Source organism: Salmo salar, chromosome 05, assembly GCF_965601325.2.
Source record: "Salmo salar chromosome 05, fSalSal1, whole genome shotgun sequence".
NCBI lineage: Eukaryota > Metazoa > Chordata > Actinopteri > Salmoniformes > Salmonidae > Salmo > Salmo salar.
Genome location: NC_138295.1, coordinates 73,412,501 through 73,436,012, shown reverse-complemented (window position 1 = coordinate 73,436,012; position 23,512 = coordinate 73,412,501). Strand labels below are relative to the sequence as shown.

At 44.4% G+C, this 23,512-nt stretch overlaps 2 protein-coding genes across 6 annotated transcripts in view; one reads left to right on the top strand and one right to left on the bottom strand.

Annotated features, from left to right (window-relative positions):
- The window catches only part of LOC106592935 (chloride channel protein), a 68,173-nt gene extending 65,685 nt beyond the window's left edge, over positions 1-2,488 (top strand). For both annotated transcript variants that reach the window (XM_045718761.2, XM_045718762.2), the window contains exon 23: positions 1,256-2,488. In XM_045718761.2, coding sequence (XP_045574717.1) covers positions 1,256-1,789 — 534 coding nt within the window. In that variant the 3' untranslated portion in view covers positions 1,790-2,488. The remainder of the gene's footprint in view (positions 1-1,255) is intronic.
- Positions 2,489-3,872: 1,384 nt separating this feature from the next.
- LOC106576679 (uncharacterized) overlaps positions 3,873-23,512 on the bottom strand; it is a 53,344-nt gene continuing 33,704 nt past the window's right edge. For 2 of the 4 annotated variants that reach the window (XM_045718764.2, XM_045718766.2), the window contains 6 exons: positions 23,025-23,130; positions 21,620-21,844; positions 21,109-21,249; positions 19,253-19,566; positions 9,497-9,766; positions 3,873-7,572 (listed from right to left, as the gene is read on the bottom strand). In XM_045718764.2, the coding sequence (XP_045574720.1) occupies positions 7,303-7,572; positions 9,497-9,766; positions 19,253-19,566; positions 21,109-21,249; positions 21,620-21,844; positions 23,025-23,130 (1,326 nt within the window). In that variant the 3' untranslated portion in view covers positions 3,873-7,302. The remainder of the gene's footprint in view (positions 7,573-9,496; positions 9,767-19,252; positions 19,567-21,108; positions 21,250-21,619; positions 21,845-23,024; positions 23,131-23,512) is intronic. The other 2 variants (XM_045718765.2, XM_045718767.2) reach the window with 1 other exon arrangement.

Here is a 23,512-nt window from a genome sequence, read left to right as displayed (position 1 = left end):
GAGGATATGGTCACTAGTGTAACCAGGGGGTGAGGCCTCATTTAACACAGTAAATTCATCAGGCTTAAGCCATGTTTCAGTCAGGCCAATCACATCAAGATTATGATCAGTGATTAGTTCATTGACTATAACTGCCTTTGAAGTGAGGGATCTAACATTAAGTAGTCCTATTTTGAGATGTGAGGTATCACAATCTCTTTCAATAATGGCAGGAATGGAGGAGGTCTTTATACTAGTGAGATTGCTAAAGCGAACACCGCCATCTTTAATTTTGCCCAACCTAGATCGAGGCACAGACACGGTCTCAATGGGGATAGCTGAGCTGACTACACTGACTGTGCTAGTGGCAGACTCCACTAAGCTGGCAGGGTGGCTAACAGCCTGCTGCCTGGCCTGCACCCTATTTCATTGTGGAGCTGGAGGAGTTAGAGCCCTGTCTATGTTCGTAGATAAGATGAGAGCACCCCTCCAGCTAGGATGGAGTCCGTCACTCCTCAACAGGCCCGGCTTGGTCCTGTTTGTGGGTGAGTCCCAGAAAGAGGGCCAATTATCTACAAATTCTATCTTTTGGGAGGGGCAGAAAACAGTTTTCAACCAGCGATTGAGTTGAGACTCTGCTGTAGAGCTCATCACTCCCCATAACTGGGAGGGGGCCAGAGACAATTAATCGATGCCGACATATCTTTCTAGCTGATTTACACGCTGAAGCTATGTTGCGCTTGGTGACCTCTGACTGTTTCATCCTAACATCGTTGGTGCCGACGTGGATAACAATATCTCTATACTCTCTACACTCGCCAGTTTTAGCTTTAGCCAGCACCGTCTTTAGATTAGCCTTAACGTCGGTAGCCCTGCCCCCTGGTAAACAGTGTATGATCGCTGGATGATTCGTTTTTAGTCTAATACTGCGGGTAATGGAGTCGCCAATGACTAGGGTTTTCAATTTGTCAGAGCTAACACTATTACACCATCAACGGTGTTCGTCTCTGACTTATCACAGCGTCACAGTAAACCTGTATTAACATGCTTTGCTTGTGTTATGACCTGCTATGTTAACCACTTCTATTCACTCTCTTTCTCTTTCCCTTCCTCTCTCACCCTCCATCTCAATCTCTATTTCTCTCCCCTTTTTCTTTATCTCTCTCTCTCCCCTTCTTCCTTCTCTCCCCCTCCCTTTTCTCTTCTCCCCCTCTATATTTATCTCTCCCCTTTAATCTCTCCCTCTCTATCTCTCCCTCTCTCTTACCTCTCACAGTTGCAGAAGGCCATCGAGGGCTCCACCCGCAGTGGGGTAAGATTGCGCCCCCCTCTGGCCAGTTTCAGAGATGCCAACCGTAAAGCCAAGAAGCACGTGGCTCCCTCCTCCACCCCTTCCTCCCCCACCAGGGAGGGGGGGAAGAGGGAGGGAGGGGGTAGTAGGAAGGAGGGGAGCGAGGGGTTTAGGTGGGAGGTTAAGGAAGAAAAGGGGGAGGGAGATGGAGGAAAGAGGGAGGGAGAGGTAGTAAGGTGGAAGGATGAGGTGGTTGGGACAGAGGGAGAGGGTGACATGGATGAGGCTAAGGAGGAACCCAGGGGGAACGCAGGAGGAGCAGGTGGCTCCAGTGCAGGTACAGAGTGTGATACCTCCACCCCCAACAGCCGAGGGACAGACTGTCCCCCTCAAGAGCCTTCCTCCCCCACCTCACCACCCTCCTCCTCCTCCACTCGTATCTTCATTGTGTCATCCCTTCCTACCGTGCCGGAGACGGATGGAGAGAGGGAGAGCGAAGATTCTGAAGAGCCGATTTAGATGGCGACTGAGGGAATTCTGTGGATTCTGTTTCTTAAATGAAGACTTTCTCCTCTCTGCCCTCACTCCACTTACCTCATTCAGTGAGCGTTTCAAGGAGAGCGTAACAAGAAGCATCCTGGGTATTGGAGTTCTGTACAGGCTCATTCGAGGCTCTGCAGATGTTCAGCTTACAGAGAGCAGGAAGAACAGGTGCACACAGTGCTTCTGGGACTTGTTGTTCTGGAATTTTTGTTAGCTTATAATACTTTTTGTAAGATGATAGTCTCTTTCCTGATCTCAGCAGTTTTTGAAGGATTTTTTTCTACTCAAGACAAACTTCTTTTTCACTATTTCAGTTTCTCAGGTCTCTCTCCGTGTCTTTAAAACTACAAAAATGGACAAATGTTATACGTTCTTCATCTGTACCTATCATGGTTGGTCTCCTTGTCCCGGTGTTGTTGAATGTGTGAATGTGTTTGTAGCTATATGGTACTGTATGTCTGTATCACTGAATTCCATGTATCTTTATGACACTGTATATGACAGCAATGAAATGTTTGATAATGAAATCACATCATTAATCAGGACTCAATGTCTGTCAATGGACTGATTTATATTTGATCAAAGCGATTGAACGTTTACTGATTAATGAATATACAGGCTTTAAATTATTACTGTAACCACTATAAAGTAAATATTAAAATTGTTCATACCGATGCCTATCTACTATTCTTATGGAATCCAATAAATATTGAAATGTTTTCAGTAACATTTCATTGGACTTGGAGCATGGCAATAATCAGCTCCAGCATAATACTAGAGATGCACTGTTCACTCCAGTCTTGTAAAAGTCTGTCTTTAAAACGGCTGTGGACGTATAAACACTTCCAGCTGAGAAGGTCAACAGTGTATTTCAGCCTCAATTTGTTTGACATTAACATTCTCCTGACATCATAATGGCTGACAACAGCAGACAGACAGGGAGGTTTAACTGTAGGCCTCAACCATAGTTGCCAGTCCCCTGCAGGACGCTTTCTGCTGTTTCTGTGGTTGTCATGTTTGGTATGGCTTTGACAAAGAAGTTGAACAAGAAACAGAACTGGCTACCAGGCTGGGGCCCTATATCAGTACTTAAAACATCTATCCATCCTTCCTTTAAGTAATCCCTGATGTCTACCAGCAAGTTTTCTACACTACCATACATGAAGGAAGGCAGGAAGGAAGGATGGATACATGGTCATGTATTCGGGATTAAAGACACCTAGAATGTGTGTTTGGGGTTGACAGGAAGGGAATGGAAACATGATAGAAGAACTGCGTCACAAAGCCCCAGCAGGCTTTGCATCTCCGTGTTCACTGACCATAAAGAAAAGCACGCTTTCAGTGACGTTCCTCATCCTCACAATATAAAAAACGTTCTCACTGTCCAAAGACGTCCACACACATACACATCAAGATTCTCTTTGTGTGTTTATTTGCTCTTTCTCCACCGTTTTTCTTTTATTTGGATAGAGGGGAGGAGGGGAGGAGGGGGAGAAGAAAGAGAATGGAGTAGAGGAGAAAGGGATGGAAGAGGGTGTTCGCTCATGCAGGGGAAAGAGAGGGGGAGGAAGGGAGGGGAGACCACGTGGAAGAACCATCCCGTCACAACCTTCCCATAAGCATGCATAGGTATGGGCTTTAATACACTGGTATTGCCAGTTTACATTGATCATCTCAAATTAAAACATTCAATCAAGCCAATTGTATACAACTGTATTTACCTCAGGGTTCTGTGCCACACGGTTCCAACTGACCACATCATTTTGTTGAAATGTCTGTTTGCCTCAAATTTGGTCAATCTGTCACATTTTTTAAACAATGTTTTCAGGCAGTGATTCTTCCAACAAGAAAACAGACTACTACATGGACAGACAGACTCAGACAGACAGAGACACAAATATACAGAACAGGTACAAAGAGAGAGCAAGGGGTAGAAAGGCAAAAAGTTAAGTATTGAAAGATGGCAGTAGATTCATACATAATTAGAAATCAACTGGAAATAAATCAGTCAATCAATCAACAAAGACAATCGATAAACAGGAACATCCAAGGAAATACATTTGGCTTCTTGTTATTAGTTTATTAATTCATTAAGTTCTTAATCGTCAAAAAAATCAATAAAATATCTTCGTTGAAGTAATATCATTCTCTGGGTCCATGTTTGTGCTTTCAATGAAGCAGAACAATCTCTCTGGGGTCAAAGGTCTATCACTACAGAAAGTCCCAAGGACAACTCACAGAACAATACTGCTTCAAAAAGACTTAACCTACAATAAATAATAAACTATGTACAGGCTGTCATGTTATTCCTCCCCCCAAATAATCCTGAAATAAATCAATGAATAAGAGTGGTTGGGTAAAGACATCCTGTAGGTTGTATCTCTCAGAGCCAGTCTGAGACAGACAGGTGAAGGCTAATGCATAACACAAACTGAAAAACACCACAAGGTAGCAGCTCAGCAGAACCATCTGTTAGATGTAGGGGTGCTGAGTCTATCCTGGTCAGGTCACGTGGTCAGGATAGACTCCTAGCCTTGGTTAGTTCTAACACCAATATGCATCTTGTCTTGCAGACGCGTCATACGTCTCATGACAGCTGATGGACACTTATGATTAGTAGCCTAAAGGAGGTTGTATGATTGAGATTGTGTTGTCATTGCCTGGGTGATCATGGCAGCTGTGACATGTTCATGACTGGTTATGACTATGTAAATGACATCATTGTGTGTTTCATGATGGACAGCTCCAGGGAAGAGGTGGGTAACCTTAACCCTAACCCTTGGTCTGGAGGGATGCAGTCAGTGTGTGCAGGGTTTTATTCCAGCCCAGCTTTAACACAACTGATTACAAATAATTGTGGCCACAATGTAGCCCTCCAGAAGTGTTCACTGTCTGTTTGTCCGATCAGAGAGAGCCCCAACCAACACGAAACTGCTCTACATCAACCACACATATTCTGTCTTATACTGGAGGAGGTGTCAATAATTCAGTAGAAAAATAAACATTGTCCCAACATTGCATAAATAATCAATCAATAATTGAATGAATTCAAGTCAATAAACCTTTTTTCCATCTTAAAAGTTTCACACAATCATCAGAGTGAAAGGAGAAGGTTGTTCTCCGTCAAATAATAATAATATTAATAATAATAATATTAATAATAATCATATTAATAAGAATACTAATAATAATAATAAATTGATATTGTTGTTGTTTTTATTAGTGACACATGCACAGATATTCCAGACCAGTATCTCCAAAATTCCACTATTCCATCATGTCTCTGAACTTCACTACCATTCCTCCATTGGGATACACACTTTCCTCTTCAGGAAATACACACGCTAACTCAAACGTCACACTCGGCTCAGGCAGAGTTTTGCTTCATCACTGTAGTCACCATGAGCAGGAAGATACCGGTTCTGTTCGGTTCTAGTGTTTGGTTCTACTATTCAGTTATATTCCCTGATTGACTTCAATGTTCTCCTTAGACCCAGTCAAATTAGGTCCTTTGCATTATTTTAAAACAATATTCCGATATCCAATATTTTAATGATCACACTATTTACAATGTTGACATTCCACTATCCTTTTCCTTTTACTTGTGTGGTGATAGAAACAAATCTAAATGCAATAAGCTTAATTTGGGAGCTCAGGAAGATTCCCAAAGGAAAGAGCTGGGACTGAGACTTGTAGAAAAATAAAGAAACTGTTGCAGTGGGGACTGTGAGAGATGTGGTTTATATCCTCTCTCATTAGTATTTACATCTATATGACAGTAGTGGCTACAAGCCGTTTAGGAGACCTGTGTTTGGCTCCTCACTAATTAGTTACAATTTTGAAGATGTGTTTTTGCTCTTCTAAGAATCAGTACCCAATTCAAACAGCTCCAACCTACACCTTTGAGAGAAACATTTGCTCCTCATCTTTTCTCCACAAAGAAAAGCTTGGTATTGTCCCCAAGAGCTGACATCAAAACAACAATCTGTGTTAAAACAGAAGCACATCTCAATCTAAATCCTCTTTCTGTTGGTACCTAAACACTCCAGAGCACTTCCTCTTCCTCCAGCCATCTCTAGTTTGGAACCTGGAACAACAGCTCAGAATCCATCTCGTCTAGTGGTTCTGTTTTGGTTCCTGGTGATGCTAAGAGCTCTTTCTGAACAGTAATCAAGGACATTGACGTGTGACGTGTGTGAGTCCAAAGGCAGCCTCTGATCTGTTGGATTGCATCAGTGAAAAGGGATTCACTACTACAGCTCTGTCTCTTCACCATTCACTCCATGACACGGACCTGTCAGTCAAGATGCACAGTCAAGCAGACTACAAGGAGCTCCATGCCCTGAGTCTTCTCTGGCCCAGCACCAGCCGTGTCCTAGGTTCAGTGCAAAGTCTATACAGTTCAATATAGGACAGGTACTCCATAGTACTGTGAAGAAACATACGGAAAGACAGAGTAGGAAGCACACTATCTTACTGTACAGTACATTCCTTTAACTGTGCAGTGCTGTGTGTGTGGCCGACAGGACAGGCCTGCAGCCTTTATGTGCCTTGGACATCTGGAGAACACAGCAACATAGTAACGTTGTTGTCTTTCTAACTGTGTTAGGAGGGTTTAAGTAGATTTCACTGCAGTGGTTAAGTTGCAGAGAGCCAATTTGGATTTAATTAGTTTTTGGGGATAATTGAATAGGTGTAATTTTTAGGGGGTTATGATGAACCCAACCTACTAAAGTTGCTCTGTATCCGTGCAGTTAGTTCTATAAGTGTTGTGGATGCTAGATGTGAATGACATAAGAGGAGAGGGTATAACATGTGAGTGTTTCTGTTCTTCAAGTTATGGGGTTGATATTATTCTATTTGATGTGTTGAGTGTAAGCTGTAAACAGAGTAGTTCTCCAATGGAGAGATAGTGTTGTAAAAACAGTGATTTTGATATATATTCTTTTATCATTCACTTATACATAGATTTTTGTGTTGTCATGATTTTTTGCTTTGTTAGAAAATCATTGTTGTCATGATAATGTTTTATTACTATAGAATTAATGATCATTATCATATTTGATGCTGGACCGGATCCAGTTGTTTCTTAAAAAGCATGCATGTTTCAATTCCCTCCTCCTCCGTTTCCTTTTCCTGATACAAATGTCTCTATCTCAGCTGCTCATCTTCTTTTTATCATCCCCCATACCTCCTTTTTCTCACTTAGTCTTTTTTCCCTCCCTCTATTCATCCCTCCCTCCTCCTTCTCTCTGGGAATGTAAGGCTTCCAAAAAAAAGTTGTCTGTTGGACCAGCTGTTGTCACTGTGTGAGTCCGTTTCCAAATCTTCCTCCTCTGCTCTTCAGTGGTCACAAGAGTTTATATCCCATCAAAAATGTGTTTGATACCTGAAAAGGAACAGATTTATTGATAAATATTTAATTATTAGGATCAGTCATTCCTGACGCTGAGGGTCAGTCTGTCACGTCTCTCAGGACGATCTGTCAATCAGTTGGTTGCCATGGCAGCAACAGCAGACCCTTGCTTCTCTTCCTTCTCCTCCAGAATCTGGATGCCTCCACAGCTGACATCAGAGGCCTTCCGCTCTGTGATTTGCTGTGCTGGTTGCCCCGGACTACTGCGCCCTGGACTACTGCGCCCTGGACTACTGCGCCCCGGACTACGTTGCCCAGGACTACTGCCCCCGGAGGTGATGGCTTCATCTCTCTGTGTTAGAGTGGCAGACTCCGGCTCCATGCAGAGTGTTAGCTCCTCGTCCTGTTCAGGGGACAGAGCAGGGGCTTGGTCAGGGGATGACACTTACAGAACATTGAGAGAGACATTTTTAGAATATAACAGATAATGCATGATTCTTTGCCCACGGAGAGGAGAAAACAAGGGTTTATTCACGAGTTCAGATGGAAATGTCTCTCTGTCATACGGTACCAGTCAAAAGTTTGGACACACCTACTCATTCAATGGTTTAATTGTATTTTGTACTATTTTCTACATTGTAGAATAATAGTGAAGACATTAAAACTATGAATAACACATATGGAATCATGTAGTAACCAAAAGTGTGTAGATATATTTTAGATTTTAGATTCTTCAAAGTAGCCACCCTTTGCCTTGATGACAGCTTTGCACAGTCTTGGCATTCTCTCAACCAGCTTCACCTGGAATGCTTTTTCAACAGTCTTGAAGGAGTTCCCAGATATGCTGAGCACTTGCTGGCTGCTTTTCCTTCACTCTGCGGTCCAACTCATCCCAAACCATCTCATTTTGGTTGAGGTCTGGTGATTGTGGAGGCCAGGTCATCTCCATCACTCTCATTTTTGGTCAAATAGCCCTTACACAGCCTGGAAGTATGTTGGGTCATTGTCCTGTTGAAAAACAAATGATAGTCCCACTAAGCACGCACCAGATGGGATGGCGTATTGCTTCAGAATGCTGTGGTAGCCATGCTGGTTAAGTGTGCCTTGAATTTTAAATAAATCACTGACAGTGCCACCAGCAAAGCATACCATCACACCTCTGCCTCCATGCTTCACGGTGGGAACCACACATGCGGAGATCATCCGTTCAACTACTCTGCATCTCACAAAGACACGGTTGGAACCAAAAATCTCAAATTTAGACAGATTTCCACCGGTCTAATGTCCATTGCTCGGCCCAAGCAAGTTTCTTCTTCTTATTGGTGTCCTTTAGTATAGTTTTTTGTTGTTGCAACAATACGACCATGAAGGTCTGATTCACGGAGTCTCCTCTGAACAGTTGATGTTGAGATGTGTCTGTTACTTGAACTCTGTGAAGCATTTATTTGGGCTGCAATTTCTGATGCTGGTAACTCTAATGAACTTATCCTCTGCAGCAGAAGTAACTCTGGGTCTTCCTTTCCTGTGGCGGTCCTCATGAGAGCCAGTTTCATCATAGCGCTTGATGGTTTTTGCGGCTGCACTTGATGAAACTTTCAACTTTCAACTTTCAAATTTCTTGAAATTTTCCGGATTGACTGACCATGTTTAAAGGAATGATTGACTGTCATTTCTTTTTGCTTATTTGAGCTTTTCTTGCCATAATATGGACTTGGTCTTTTACCATATAGGGCTATCTTCTGTATACCTACCCTACCTTGTCACAACACAACTGATTGGCTCAAACATTTCCACAAATTAACTTTTAACAAGGCACATCTGTTAATTGAAATGCATTCCAGGTGACTACCTCATGAAGCTGGTTGAGAGAATGCCAAGAGTGTGCAAAGCTGTCATCAAGGCCAAAGGTGTCTACTTTAAAGAATCTGAAATATAAAATATATTTTGATTTGTTTTACACTTTTTGGTTACTACATGATTCCATATGTGTTATTTCATAATTCTGATGTCTTCACTATTATTCTACAATGTAGAAAATAGTAAAAATAAAGAAAACCCCTGGAATGAGTAGGTGTGTCCAAACTTTTGACTGGTACTGTATATTAAAGCATCAAGGATGTACCTCTCTGCAGTTTTCAAAAATCATCAATCTGGATTAAATGCATAAAAATAGAATGAATAGAATGGATGAATCATTGTCTTGAATGTGGACTCCCGTTCTATTAATTTTATTTCTATGCATTTAATCCTATCCTATAGGCGAAATCCAGATAGATAACTTTTGAAAAACTGGGCCCTGATAAACCTGTGACCTGATATGACCTCACCTTCAGTTCATCTTCCTCCTCATGCTGCTCCAGCAGAGGGGAATGGTCTGTCCCCGCCCCCTCATCCCCAGACGGAACATTCAGAGCCGCCTCCACCACCGCTGCCACGCCTATGTTGTACCCTCCAATATCAGTGTGATAGGACTCTGTCTGGCCCGCCCCCCACAGGTCAACCAATGGGGCGTGGGTGGCAGGGGCCAGGCTGTGGATGGTGCTGTTGGGCGTGGCTTGCAACGAGTGGTTGGCGCTGTGCAGCCTTTGCTCCAGAGACTGTGGAGAGAAGGATGAGAAAATGAGGAGCTGTAGGTAGGTAGAGCTTCCCCTTAACCACTGATACAGGATCAGATATTTGTTTATCCCCCCTAATGGTAAAGAATCTGGAAATATGATCCTAAATCTGTGGTTAAGGGTTTCTTCCTTTAAGCGTAATGTTGAATTCAATTACAGGGTAAATTTGTTGTACTAAGAAGTGAGATACAATAATGAATCTCTGACAATAGAACCATATCAAAGGCCGAATTCAGTATTCTTGTCTCGATCAAAATACCCCAGAGAAAAAAGATAAAAACCCCACTAAAAAAACAAATGTCGGGGCGGCGCTAGCATGTTGGAGTGAACGGCTGTGTGTGAGAGGCTCCTGCAACTTTTTTGCGAAATAATCTAACTTAACCTACTTTATGGCACTTTTTACAACAAACGTCTCTTTCTAATACAATATTGTAACTTTCTATGTGAAAATGCCGAGTAATAAGCGACCAAAGGACAATAAATCCACATCGGAGGCCTACTCCCCGCCAAACAACGAGACAGACATGGCGGAAGGCACAGGTAACAACGTGACACTTACAGAACTTAGCCGGGCTTTGGGAGAACTACGTGTTGCTATAGCTGAGGATCTTAAGGCTACTATTGCTGAACTGGACAGCAAAATCGAGAACACCATTCAAACGGTCGCTTCGCAGGGCCAGAGTATTATGGACCTTGAGAAAGCTTCTGAATTCAACGCTGGTAGGATCGACGAGTTAGAGAAGCTATGCACGTCATTGCAGGATAGTGTGCAGAGGCTTTCTGTGAAAGTGGTCGACCTGGAGGGCCGATCCAGACGTCATAACCTTCGCGTTGTTGTTCTGACAGAGGGGGTGGAGGCTGGCTCTCGCCCCACCGACTTCTTCGCCAAGCTATTGAGGGATGCAATGGGATCGGATGTTTTGGCTTCGGATCCCCAGCTGGACCGTGCACATCGCGCCCTGGACCAGACCAACGTCCTTGCCCAGTAATCATCTGTTGTCACAGTTTCAAGACCAAGAATCTTATCCTGCGCTAGGCTCGAATGAGGGGTAACCTGTTACATAAAGGGCACCCCTTCCGTGTCTATGAGGATTATGCGCCCGATGTGGTAAAGCATCGCACTGGCTACAGAGATGTCATGACCAAACTCTACAAACTCCATCTTCGCCCGGCCTTGCTCTTCCCTGCAAGACTAAGAATTACCCCGCCTTCCGGGGAGAAGATTTGGCTCTCCTCAGTTTTGGACGCAGAGAAGTTTATCCGGGAATATACACCAATCCCCCGTACAGGTTAGAGTGCCTTGTCATTCTGTGTTAGGGTCTGCTCATGGACTCGAATCCATACTATACCATAACAGGTGAAACCGTATTAAACGGTCTCAGCAAGGGCTGCCGAAAAATGTAAGATGCTGAGCCGACCAATGGAGGGCGGTCAGAGCTCTCATTTAACGTTAATTTCACTTTCATTCTGGCTGGGTTCAGAGCGATGCCTGATTGGTTGGCCTTCCAGGTTTGATCATTGACACTTTCGGATGGATATACTTATATTCCCCCATTTTTGTTTTGTTTCGTTATTTATTTTTCAATTCTTACATTATTCTTAATACCATACCATTTATTTATTGCTTGCAGGGGACTGGGGGTGATGGTTGGGAAGGGGCAGACGCAGGCACCTGTATAGCAAAGTTGTTTTGAGCCGTTCTGCCTTTGTCATAGCCGTGGGCCACTCTCCAAATTAGATTCCCACCAGCCCTCTGTGGTGCTTGTGTCTGTGTAGGTGTGCGTACATATAATTATTATTTGTACTTTATTATTATTTTATCTCTTAGCATTTTAGTATTATTTTGTATGTGTATATTTAAAATTAGTGTAGATTATTATTCTGGGGTATGAATGTTTGTGTATGTGTATGTAGATGTGTGTGTATGTATGTATGTATGTATGTATGTATGTATGTATGTATGTATGTATGTATGTATGTATGTATGTATGTATGTATGTATGTATGTATGTATGTATGTATGTATGTGTATGTGTCTATATATGTATATATTAAAACAATTATTTTTGTATATGTGTATATCTATATATTTTTTTGCGTGTGTGTATGTAGTATGTGTGTTTGTGTGTGGGTATGTGTGTGTGTATATATATATATATATATAATTTTTTTATTTTTTTAATGTATTATTTGTATTTATTTCTTATTTTTAATTTTTTTGATTGGGGGGGGGTACGTTTAATTTAGCAAAATCCTTGTTCCGATCTCCTAACCCACAATATGTAAATGTACTGCTGTCTATGTCAATTGCTGATGGTTTATGTTTAAACCGGCATTGCTTTGCAACATAATCTTGTGATGCTATATCTTGCTTATCTCAGGGATTGACCCAAGATGACGCTTAAGTGCGCAATATGTTTAAGTTGCAACTTATTCTGTTTAGGAATATTAGATGCTAATTGAACACTTTAATCGCGGGAGCCTCCTCAGTTCAGATGTTAGTAGAAGTTCTAGGATAGTGAGAGGTGAACGTACAGTTGGGATTTTATTTTTGTTTTACCTCTTGTTCCTGTTAAATGTGGGTTGATGGGGGGGGGGTAAATGTTGGGGAAAGTAGGGGGACAGGGTGGAGAGTAAAGGTGCTTGCCGGGGGAGAGGGGTTGGTTGGATACTGCTCGGGTGTAGGTGCTACATATGCTGATCGTGATGGTTTGGTGCGCTTTCTTACCTTTTTATTGAGTTACATGTTATGCAGGCCACCATAGGAACTACAAACGAGAGGAGGGCGGGGCTTACATTCACTTCCTGGAATGTCAAGGGTTTAAACGAACCAATTAAGAGAGGCAAGGTCCTAGCCCACTTGAAAGCACTCTCGTCTGATATTATATTTTTGCAAGAAACCCATCTGAAAAACAATTCTCATAGCAGACTTAAATGTAGGTGGGTGGGGCAAGTGTATCACTCTAACTTCTCTGCCAAAATGAGAGGCACAGCGATTCTGGTACAGAAAGGAATTCCCTTTCTACATAAAACCACTACTGCGGATAAAGAGGGTCGTTATGTGATCGTAATAGGAGAGATCCACTCTACTTCTGTAACTCTACTAAATATCTATGGGCCAAACATTGATTACCCCTCTTTTTTCAAAAGAGTCCTTGCCCTGATTCAAGATATCTCCCATACTAACCTGGTCATTGGAGGGGACCTTAACTGTGTACTAGACCAATATTTGGATAGATCCTCTACCCGGCGAACCCCTATCTCCTATTCAAGCGAATTCTTGAATACCTACATAAAAAAATTCTAACTTATTTGATATATGGAGGATCTCTAACCCTACGGGTAGGGAATACTCCTTTTACTCTCATGTTCACAATGTTTATACTCGAATTGACTACTTTTTGATTGATGCGAAATTACTCCCCTATACCTGTAATGTGAGGTATCATGATATTATAATCTCTGACCACAGTCCACTCACCTTCTCCCTGATATTAGGTGACATCGTACCAAACGAGAGGGTCTGGAGGTTGAATCCTCAGCTCCTCACAGAACCAACATTCTGTGAACATCTTAAAGACCAAATTATATTTTTCTTTGATACCAACGACAACAAAGAGACTTCCCCAGCATTATTGTGGTAAACACTGAAGGCTTATTTGAGAGGCTGTATCATCTTCTTTCAGGCTGCCAGGAGTAGGCAAAACAGAGGAAAATTGGTAGAACTGGAGGGACAAATTCACTTACTGGATAGGGAGAATGCTAGACATCCATCTATGGAGAAACATTGTAATGGCGTTCGTCGGAAGAAGTGGACCAAAGCGCAGCGTGGTAAGTGCTCATGATTTATTAAACAAAGAAAACACACGAACAAAAATAACAAAACGAAAAGCCAACAGTTCCGTTAGGTACAAAATACAAAACAGAAAACAACTACCCACAAACACAGGTGGGAAAAAGGCTGCCTAAGTATGATTCCCAATCAGAGACAACGATAGACTAGGAACCTCTGATTAGGAACCATACTCGGCCAAAACAAAGAAATACATGACATAGAATGCCCACCCCACACCCTGACCTAACCAAATAGAGAAATAACACGGCTCTCTAAGGTCAGGGCGTGACAGTACCCCACCCCAAATGTGCGGACTCCCGGCCGCAAACCTGAACCTATAGGGGAGGGCCCGGGTGGGCATCTAATCTTGGTGGCGGCTCCGGTTCAGGGCGTAGCCCCCGCTCCGCCAGCTGATCCCTCCGCTTTTGTGTCACCGGACCGTGGATCATCGCCGGAGGCTCTGGACTGCGGACCGCCGCTGGAGACTCCGGACTGGGACCGCCGCTGAAGACTCCGGACTGCGGACCGCCGCTGAAGACTCCGGACTGCGGACCGCCACTGAAGACTCCGGACTGCGGACCGTTGCTGAAGACTCCGGACTGCAGACCGTTGCTGAAGACTCCGGACTGCGGACCGCCGCTGAAGACTCCGGACTGCGGACCGCCGCTGAAGACTCCGGACTGCGGACCGTTGCTGAAGACTCCGGACTGCGGACTGTTGCTGAAGACTCCGGACTGCGGACCGTCGCTGGAGACTCCGGACTGCGGACCGCCGCTGGAGACTCCGGACTGGCACTGCCGCTGAAGACTCCAGACTGCGGACCGTCGCTGAAGACTCCGGACCGGGGACCGTCGCTGCAGGCTCCGGACAGGGGACCGTCGCTGGAGGCTCCGGACCGGGGACCGTCGCTGGAGGTTCCGGACCGGGGACCGTCGCTGGAGGCTCCGGCCCGGGGACCGTCGCTGGAGGCTCCGGACCGGGGACCGTCGCTGCAGGCTCCGCGCCATGGATCGTCGCTGGAGGCTTCGTGCCATGGATCGTCTCTGGAGGCTCCGGGCCATAGATCGTCACTGGAGGCTTCATGCCATGGATTATCACTGGAGGCTTCGTGCCATGGATCATCCCTACAGGCTCCGGGCCATGGATCATCACTGGAGGCTTCGTGCCATGGATCATCCCTACAGGCTCCGGGCCATGGATCATCACTGGAGGCTTCGTGCCATGGATCATCCCTACAGGCTCCGGGCCATGGATCATCACTGGAGGCTTCGTGCCATGGATTATCACTGGAGGCTCTGGACCATGGATCATCACTGGAGGCTTCATACGTGGTGCCAGAACAGGTCTCACCGGACTGAGGAGACGCACTGGAGATCTGGAGCGTAGGGCTGGCACAACCCGTCCTGGCTGGATGCTCACTTTAGCCTGGCAAGTGCGGGGCGCTGGCACAGGACGAACTAGGCTGTGAAGGCCCACTGGCGACACAGTGCATAGAGCTGGCGCAGGATATACTGGGCCGTGGAGGTGCACTGGAGGTCTGGAGCGTAGGGTTGGCTCCACCCGTCCTGGCTGGATGCTCACTTTAGCCCGGCAAGTGCGGGGCGCTGGCACAGGACGACCTGGGCTGTGAAGGCGTACTGGCAACACAGTGCGTAGAGCTGTCGCAGGATATCCTGGACCGAGGAGGCGTACTGGAGACCAGTAGCGCTGAGCCGGCACAATCCGCCCTGGCTGAATGCTCACTTTAGCCCGGCAAATGCGGGGCACAGGCACAGAGCGCACCGGGCTATGAATGCGCATTGGAGATATAGTGCGCATCACAGCATAACACGGTGCCTGACTGTTCCCATGCTCCCCATGGTTAGCACGGGGAGTTGGCTCAGGTCTCCACCCTGACTCTGCCAATCTACCCGTGTGCCCCACCCCCCAAAAAAAATTGGGGGCTGCCTCTCGTGCTTCCGTCGTTGCTGTGCTACTTCCTCATATCGTCGCTGCTCTGCTCTCGCTGCCTCCACCTGTTCCCATGGGAGGCGATCCCATCAGGCCTGGATTTCCTCCCACGTCCAGGATCCCTTGCCGTCCAGGATGTCCTCCCAGGTCTAGTCCTCCTGACCACGCTGCTTGGTCCGTTGGTGGTGGGTAGTTCTGTAATGGCGTTCGTCGGAAGAAGTGGACCAAAGCACAGCGTGGTAAGTGCTCATGATTTATTAAACAAAGAAAACACACAAACAAAAATAACAAAACAAAAAGCCAACAGTTCCATCAGGTACAAAATACAAAGCAACTACCCACAAACACAGGTGGGGAAAAGGCTGCCTAAGTATGATTCCCAATCAGAGACAACAATAGACAGCTGCCTTTGATTAGGAACCCTACTCGGCCAAAACAAAGAAATACATGACATAGAATGCCCACCCCACACCCTGACCTAACCAAATAGAGAAATAACACGGCTCTCTAAGGTCAGGGCGTGACAAACATAAAAAAATGACCTCTTTAAAATTTGAATATAATCAGATTCTCTCAGCTAAAATTGCTAAATCTTTTCTCTATGCCAAGCAAAAATATTTTGAGTTTGGTGACAAACCACACAAATTACTTGCCAGACAACTTCGAAAAAATGTGATTGACCGAATGATTCACAAAGTTAAATCTGCATCTGGGGAATTACTCTCTTCCCCCAAAGACATCAATGACAGATTCCGTCAGTTTTATGAGGCTCTATATACATCTAAAGCGGATCCTAACCCCTGAACCAGGAAAATTGCCCTGAACCAGGAAAATTGTAACTTCCTGAATAAGGAAATATCTCTTGAAGAAATTCGAGAAACAATTAAATCTTTAAAGAGTGGCAAGACCCTGGGCCCAGATGGATACCCTGGTGAATTCTATAAAACATTCAGCAACATGCTCTCTCCCTACCTGCACAAAATGTTGGTTCAGGCTAATGAGGATGGGGCACTCCCATCTACTTTGGATGAGGCGTTCATTACAGTTATACATAAGAAGGGTAAAGATCCGGAAGAGGTAGGGTCATACAGACCAATATCCCTCCTTAATACAGACCAAAAGATTTTAGCAAAAACTCTGGCTAACAGGCTTAGCACTTTAATTGGCAAATTGGTCCATTTGGACCAGACCGGCTTTATCCCTAACAGAAACTCATTCTTCAATCTCAGGCGCCTCTTCAACATTATGTATTCTCAGAGGTTACCTAACGTGGACCTTGCCGTTATATCTCTTGACGCCGAAAAGGCCTTTGACCAAGTTGAGTGGTCCTATCTATTCAAGGTCCTACAGAAATGTAATATTGGAGATGGGTTCATAAATTGGATCCAGCTTTTATATAGGAACCCCTGTGCGAGAATACTCACTAACCAATCATTGTCGCCCCGATTTAACCTTTACAGAGGGACAAGGCAGGGTTGTGCGCTGTCACCTATGCTCTTTGCCCTAATTATTGAACCTCTTGCTCAGGCGATCAGAACTCATGCAGCAATACACGGCTATAATACTAAAGATATTCTAAATAAGATTTCCCTATACGCAGATGACATTCTCCTCTATGTAACAGAACCCCAAGATAGTATTCCAGCTATTCTTGATGTGATTAATTTGTTTGGTACCTTCTCGGGATACAGAATAAATTGGAACAAGAGCAAATTAATGCCCATACGGTTGCAAAACACCTCTTGGCTAGAACATCTTCCAGTTCAGTTATCTTCAGAAAAATGTACCTACCTAGGAATTGTAGTTACCAAACAATACTCCTCACTATTTAAAGAGAATTTCCCCTCTCTGATGCAAAAACTCAAGGCAAACATACAATTTTGGAGAACTCTCCCAATTTCTCTGCTCGGAAGAATGAATGCCATTAAAATGGTCTTCCTCCCACAACTGCTCTACCTATACCAGAACATCCAAGTATACATACCTAAATCCTTTCATAAACAACTGGACTCAATGATCAATTCTGTCATCTTGGATTATAAAACACACAGGATAGGTAAAAAACACCTCTGTAAATCCAAGATGGAAGGAGGATTGTCTCTCCCAAATGTTATATTTTACTATTGGGCCGCTAACCTCCGCATTGTTACGTTCTTGCTGGATGACGCACCTCCGTCATCCAGCTGGTTTAGTATGGAGCGTGAGGAGTGTCACCCCTTCTCTATTGGAGCTGTGATTTTGTCGCCTGTCAATCTGGAGATACCACTTTATCGCAACAATCCTATTATACATAGCACAGTCCAAATCTGGAAGCAAATTAAAGTCCACTTTGAGCTTAGACCAATATCATTCATGCTCCCTGTTGCCAGGAATCCCTCCTTTGCCCCCACTAACCTTGATAACACCTTTGAGCAATGGGGAGAGTTAGGGATAAGTACCATAGGGGATTTATATATAGAAGGGACCTTTGCTTCCTTTGAGTTGCTGAGGGAAACTTATAATCTTCCCAGAAGTAACTTTTTCAGATACCTACAACTTAGAGACTATGTTAGGAAACACCTCCCAACATTTGGGAATGCTAAACCTTCCATGTTTGATGGATGCATAAAAATATGCCCCACCTCAGACAAACTGATATCTCGTCTACATGACACTTTTCAATATGTTAGCACACCTTCTACAGATGCCATTAAGGCAAAATGGGAGGAAGAACTAGGGACTGACATTTCTGTGGCAGACTGGGAAGATAGCTTGGAGTATATCCACACATGCTCCATTAACTCCAGACATCGTCTCATACAATTCAAGGTATTACATAGATTACATTATTCCAAAACTAAACTGCATAGGATATTTCCTGATACATCCCCTATGTGTGATAAATGTCAGGCTGAGCAGGGTACACTACTCCACTTCTTTGCCCTATGATCTAGCTTGTATGGTTATTGGTGTGGAATTTTTAGGATCCTCTCTGGAGTTCTGGAGACTTCAATAGACCCAGACCCGCTTCTGATAATCCTGGGAGTGTCTGATTCCCTAAACAGATTAACCAACCCCCAAAAACAACTAATCTCTTACAGTCTCATTTCGGCAAAAAAACGAATCTTGTTGTTTTGGAAAAGGAGGGAAGCGCCCTCTACCAAATTATGGCTCAGCGAATTGGCAAACACTGTACACTTAGAAAGAATTAGATATATTCTGAACAATAAATTATCAACATTTGATCAAATCTGGCAGCCTTTCCTCTCTTACTTGGACCAGTCAGCGCTGTGAATTTGTACATTTTAACGCACTCTCAATTGTAATATTTTTATCTACCTTTAGGCAGCATGTGCTGGCCCCGCCACCCGAGCAGTCGGGAGGGGAATAGGGGGGAATTGGGGGGGTGACATCTACCCTCTTTCTTTCTACCTGTCCTTGTTCTGTATGTCATGTTTTGTACTATTTGTTTTTTACCCAGAACTCTGGGTCATGTTGTTTCTGTCTGCTCTTTTATGTTTAGATAAGAATTGTATACTTGTCTTTTATACCTATACACCATTCTTGTGTGTGTTCAATAAAAAATATTTGAACGAAAAAAACAAAATGTCAGCTGCCCGACTACGCCATGAATGAATATTGTCTTTCCATGGAAATAGATTGTTAATGCTTTCCTCTCATTTTAGATTGTTGTTTTTCCTCACCTGTTGTTGCTGATACAGGAGCTGCTGTTGCTGGTAGTGCTGTATCTGTTGTAGCTGCTGCAACTGCTGGAGTTGACTCTGCTGCTGTAGGTTGAACTGCTGCTGCTGCTGCTGCTGCAGCAACGCGTTCCCATCATACCCATCACAGGAAGTCCCGCCCTGCTGCATCGCGTAGGAGCCAGCAGCGGGAGAGGCCACTCCGGAGGGCTCGTTGCTGATTGGCTCCCAGGCGTCAGAGGAGGAGAGGCAGTAGAGGCCCTGGGCGACATAGGTGTTGGGCCACATGTCCGCAGAAGAGTGGTGCAATATCTGGTCTGAGAGGATGAAAAGAACAAGAAAATAGAAGAGGTGGGATAAATGGTTGGTTGTCCTTGACAGATGCACTACACTGGACCTCATGGACATCAAACTGCAAATAAATCTACAATGCTGACATTAGCCTTTTTCCCGAAAGAGGAAACCTGGAGAGGAATCATGTGATATCCTTGGGGGACACCCCAACCCTCTCAGACCCAAATTTATCATTGAGAAAATGAAAATGACTTTACTTGAACGATCCCCAGACAGACCCCAAGTGTACTGTAGCTACACCGAGTAGTCTAATACATCAACATTATGACTCTCTATAGCCATTGGGGAGACTGTCTGCCCTGCATTAAAATGACATATAATTCAGCCAATAGCTCGGCTGATATGAATAAGGATGAGTCATGGTAGTTTTTGCCATCTCATATTCCAATCTGGTTTTGTTACGGATGAACAAGGCGACTAATATCCACCACTGACTGATAACAACATTAAAACTTTTGAAGTATGGTGGCCATTTTGTGCGAAGGAGGAAAATAAATGGAAGAATATATCAGTTTGTGTGTTGCCAATGCCGTTATGTACAAAAAGGCTGTCAAACACAAAAGAATGAGGTAAATCACACTTATTCGCAGAGACGTCTTTGTGACATTGGCCTAACAAGTTTCAGATAGAGGAATGGTGTATATACATGATCTGACAAAAGAGCCTCAAGGTGTGCTGAGTTGATATGGCAGTGCTAAGGGTCAGCAAGCTGGCAACCTCACATTATATCACTTTAATGATGACTCAAAACTGTCAAAATACATCCAGAGACAGCCAAATCATGTTTAATACTAACATTCTACGGTTATTTGACTTCAGGCAATATAATTACATTAAATAACTGTCCTGAAGTTGTGATTCAGCTAATGATCATCACACAGCATCAAGGCCATTTGTTTTCTCTCAATAACAAACCACAGGGAGAAAACCACATTATGATTTCAACATGTCTCCATGTCTGAACGCCTCTTTGCATGAGTAGGAGAAATACAGGAGCACTGTAACGGACAGCACAGCGATGTGGAATAATAATGACCAAGTGGACTACTTATACAGTTGAAATCCCCGGTCTTGCATTCCCCCAGGCTGTGTTTGCGAATCTGAAATTAGCACAGAGTTAACACTCCAGGCTGAGATGGAATGAGATGCCTTCGTTACTGAGCAAAATGACGCATAATGTAGCCCACACACTACACTCCAGCTTTGCCTGATCTCAAGCCTATGCATAAACGTGTTTGGCTGCAAATTTTTAGACAAGGTTCCGCAGTGCAGGATCCTATTTAGCTCCTTAAACTATCCCTTAAACTTGGTTGCCCTAGTTGATTGGTGCTACTGTAGTTTGTCAAGCATATTTGTAGTCCCTTACATCGACTGACATGCTCATTTAGAGGCTATATTTATAGTCCTTTACCTCAACTGACATATGGTTGTTTAGAGGTCATATTTGTAGTCCCTTATCTCAGCTGATACATGCTGGTTTAGAGGCCATATTTGTAGTCCCTTACCTCGGCTGGTGATGCTCTCCTGGTTAACCTCGCTGAGGTGGGCCACACTGCCCTGGTTGGACCCTGACCTCAGGCTCTCTCCATCCATGGAGGTCCAGGCCATGAGCGTTGCCTGGGAGATGGCAAACTGCTGCAGGATACCTGGAGTGCAGAGGGTAAGTCAAGGTCATTGTAACGGCCCAGTTGGCTGCTGCCTTCCCTCAGCGCCTTAATGATTTAATATCTATGGCTAATTTCAATAAAGATTTAATATATAGTCTATTTAATATCTATGGTTATGCTCTGCCTAGGCCAATGTTGACATATTTGGCTGGTGTTATGCCATGCCGATTAGCTGACCTATAAACAGTCTGGTTAGGATTTGGGGTTCAACACATGAGAACCCTTTTTCCCAAAGGCTTCATTTTGTGAGGGTTTCCTCTGAACACCACCCTGTTTATATAAATCAGCATCAACCACTCCTATTGCTTCTGTCTCCTCTCACAGTGACAAATTCCCCTCCCCCTCTGACCTGCGGTGAAGCGAGCCTCCTTCTCCCCGTCGCTGAGGTCGCTGTAGGCGTCGCTCTCCAACCGTCTCTCCATCTCCTGCTCTGCCGTGGACTTGCGTGGGACGGAGACGCCCCCCGGGCCCACCACAGACATGTCCCAGTTCTGCCACTCGATCATGTGTGCCATCCGGCCTTGGGCCATGGATGTAGGCTTGGTCACCTTGTCCTTCATGGAGCGATTCACACCTGGGGAGGGAGGGGGGAGAAGTGAAGAGGGATGTAGGGATTGATGCGGGTATTGGGGAGGGTTAGAAGGGTGAAAGTGGATTAAGGGAGGGTTGGAGGGATATTAAGGGGTTTAGAGAAGTGGTGAATGTGGAGTTTGGGGGAGTTAGGAGACAGGCATCAGGTTGGAGAGAGAGGGGGAAGGAAAGAGATTAGATATTATGTTATTATTCCACATTTAGGTCTGTCTGATCCTGTCAGTATTTAGGTGGTGCTGATAAGGGCCTCTGGATGAGTGGTTAAACGAGTGGCTTAATGAACATGCTTTAGATTCATGGCTAAATGAATAGGGAGGAGATGCTTATAATGTAGATGAGATGGAACCGAGGAGGATGATGGGGCGCAGGAAGGAGCAAATGCATACGTCTGCTCTGGGAGAGGTGCATCATGGGACAGAGGAGGTTAATTGGGGTGAGATGGCCAGAGGGGTGTGAGTAATGAGAGGTTGGCTTGTTGACATGATAGCTTTCACACCTCTGCTAAGCTGCCTGCACTGGCTAAGCAGAAACCCCACTCCCCCTGCAGTGTCTGTTAAGACATCCTCAGCTGATGCATACAGTGCACTGCGGAAGACACTCTTTAGAAATCATGTTCCGCCATGACGGTCTGTATTCTGTCTGCTGGTTACATTATGGCTTTGCTCAGTAATTAATGTGTCCAAGTCAATATATGTTGAGTTAGCAGTTCACTACATTCCAATACACTTCACTGTACATTACAACTGTACAAAACTACTAACTGCACCACACTGCACAGTGCACAATGCACATTACACAGTTATACACACTTTAACACACAAACACAAACTCAGAGACAGTAGACACATTACACAGACACTAGAGTAGCTCAACGCTGCTTCACAACCACTTAACAGACAAACAACTACACCTCCCACTCACCTCTTGTTAACTCAACAAGCCACATAACAATGTACTGTGGGTAGTGTAATTTTTTATAGGGTTGTCGTTAGGTTTAAGTGTTATTCCACCAATGACTGGGGGGTCAGCCATTGATGAGTATTATCATTATGGAGAGAGGAAGTGAATCAGGGGAACCCACTCTGGGGCCATGTCGGCTCCAGCGCCTGTCCAGGCGGGAGCTGACATGGGGTCAGTTTACCAGTTACAGGACAGACACACACCTGACACACCTGTCAGTGAGGACTTAGCCAGAGCACCAATCCCATAGTTATTGGAGTTGTTCCTCTTCAGACGAGGCAGGATGGACGTGGTGTCTTCCATAGACAGCTAGAGGAATGAGGGAAGAGGATGATAGAGAGATGGAGGAAGAGATGTGTGCCACAGAAGCACACAGAGTTCAGAGGGTAGGTGAGAGGAGAAGTTAAGTAGATATTGGGTTAATACAGCGTCAAAAAGCAACAATGTCAAATTTGACAAAAAAAATTGTCATTTTCCAAGGTCGTTGTTCGAACAACTTCCTGCTTGACAGTGCTGAAGTGCATTATGGGGAGTGTTGTTTTTTAAAATCTGCAATCAGTAAAAACATAGTGCACATTCACACTGGTTGATTGTTTGTTGTGGTCACTACAGTGCACACTGCACTACTACATTGAGAGAGAATTAACGATACGGTATAGAGAGAGTTAGATGGGAGGGGGAGTGAGGGGAC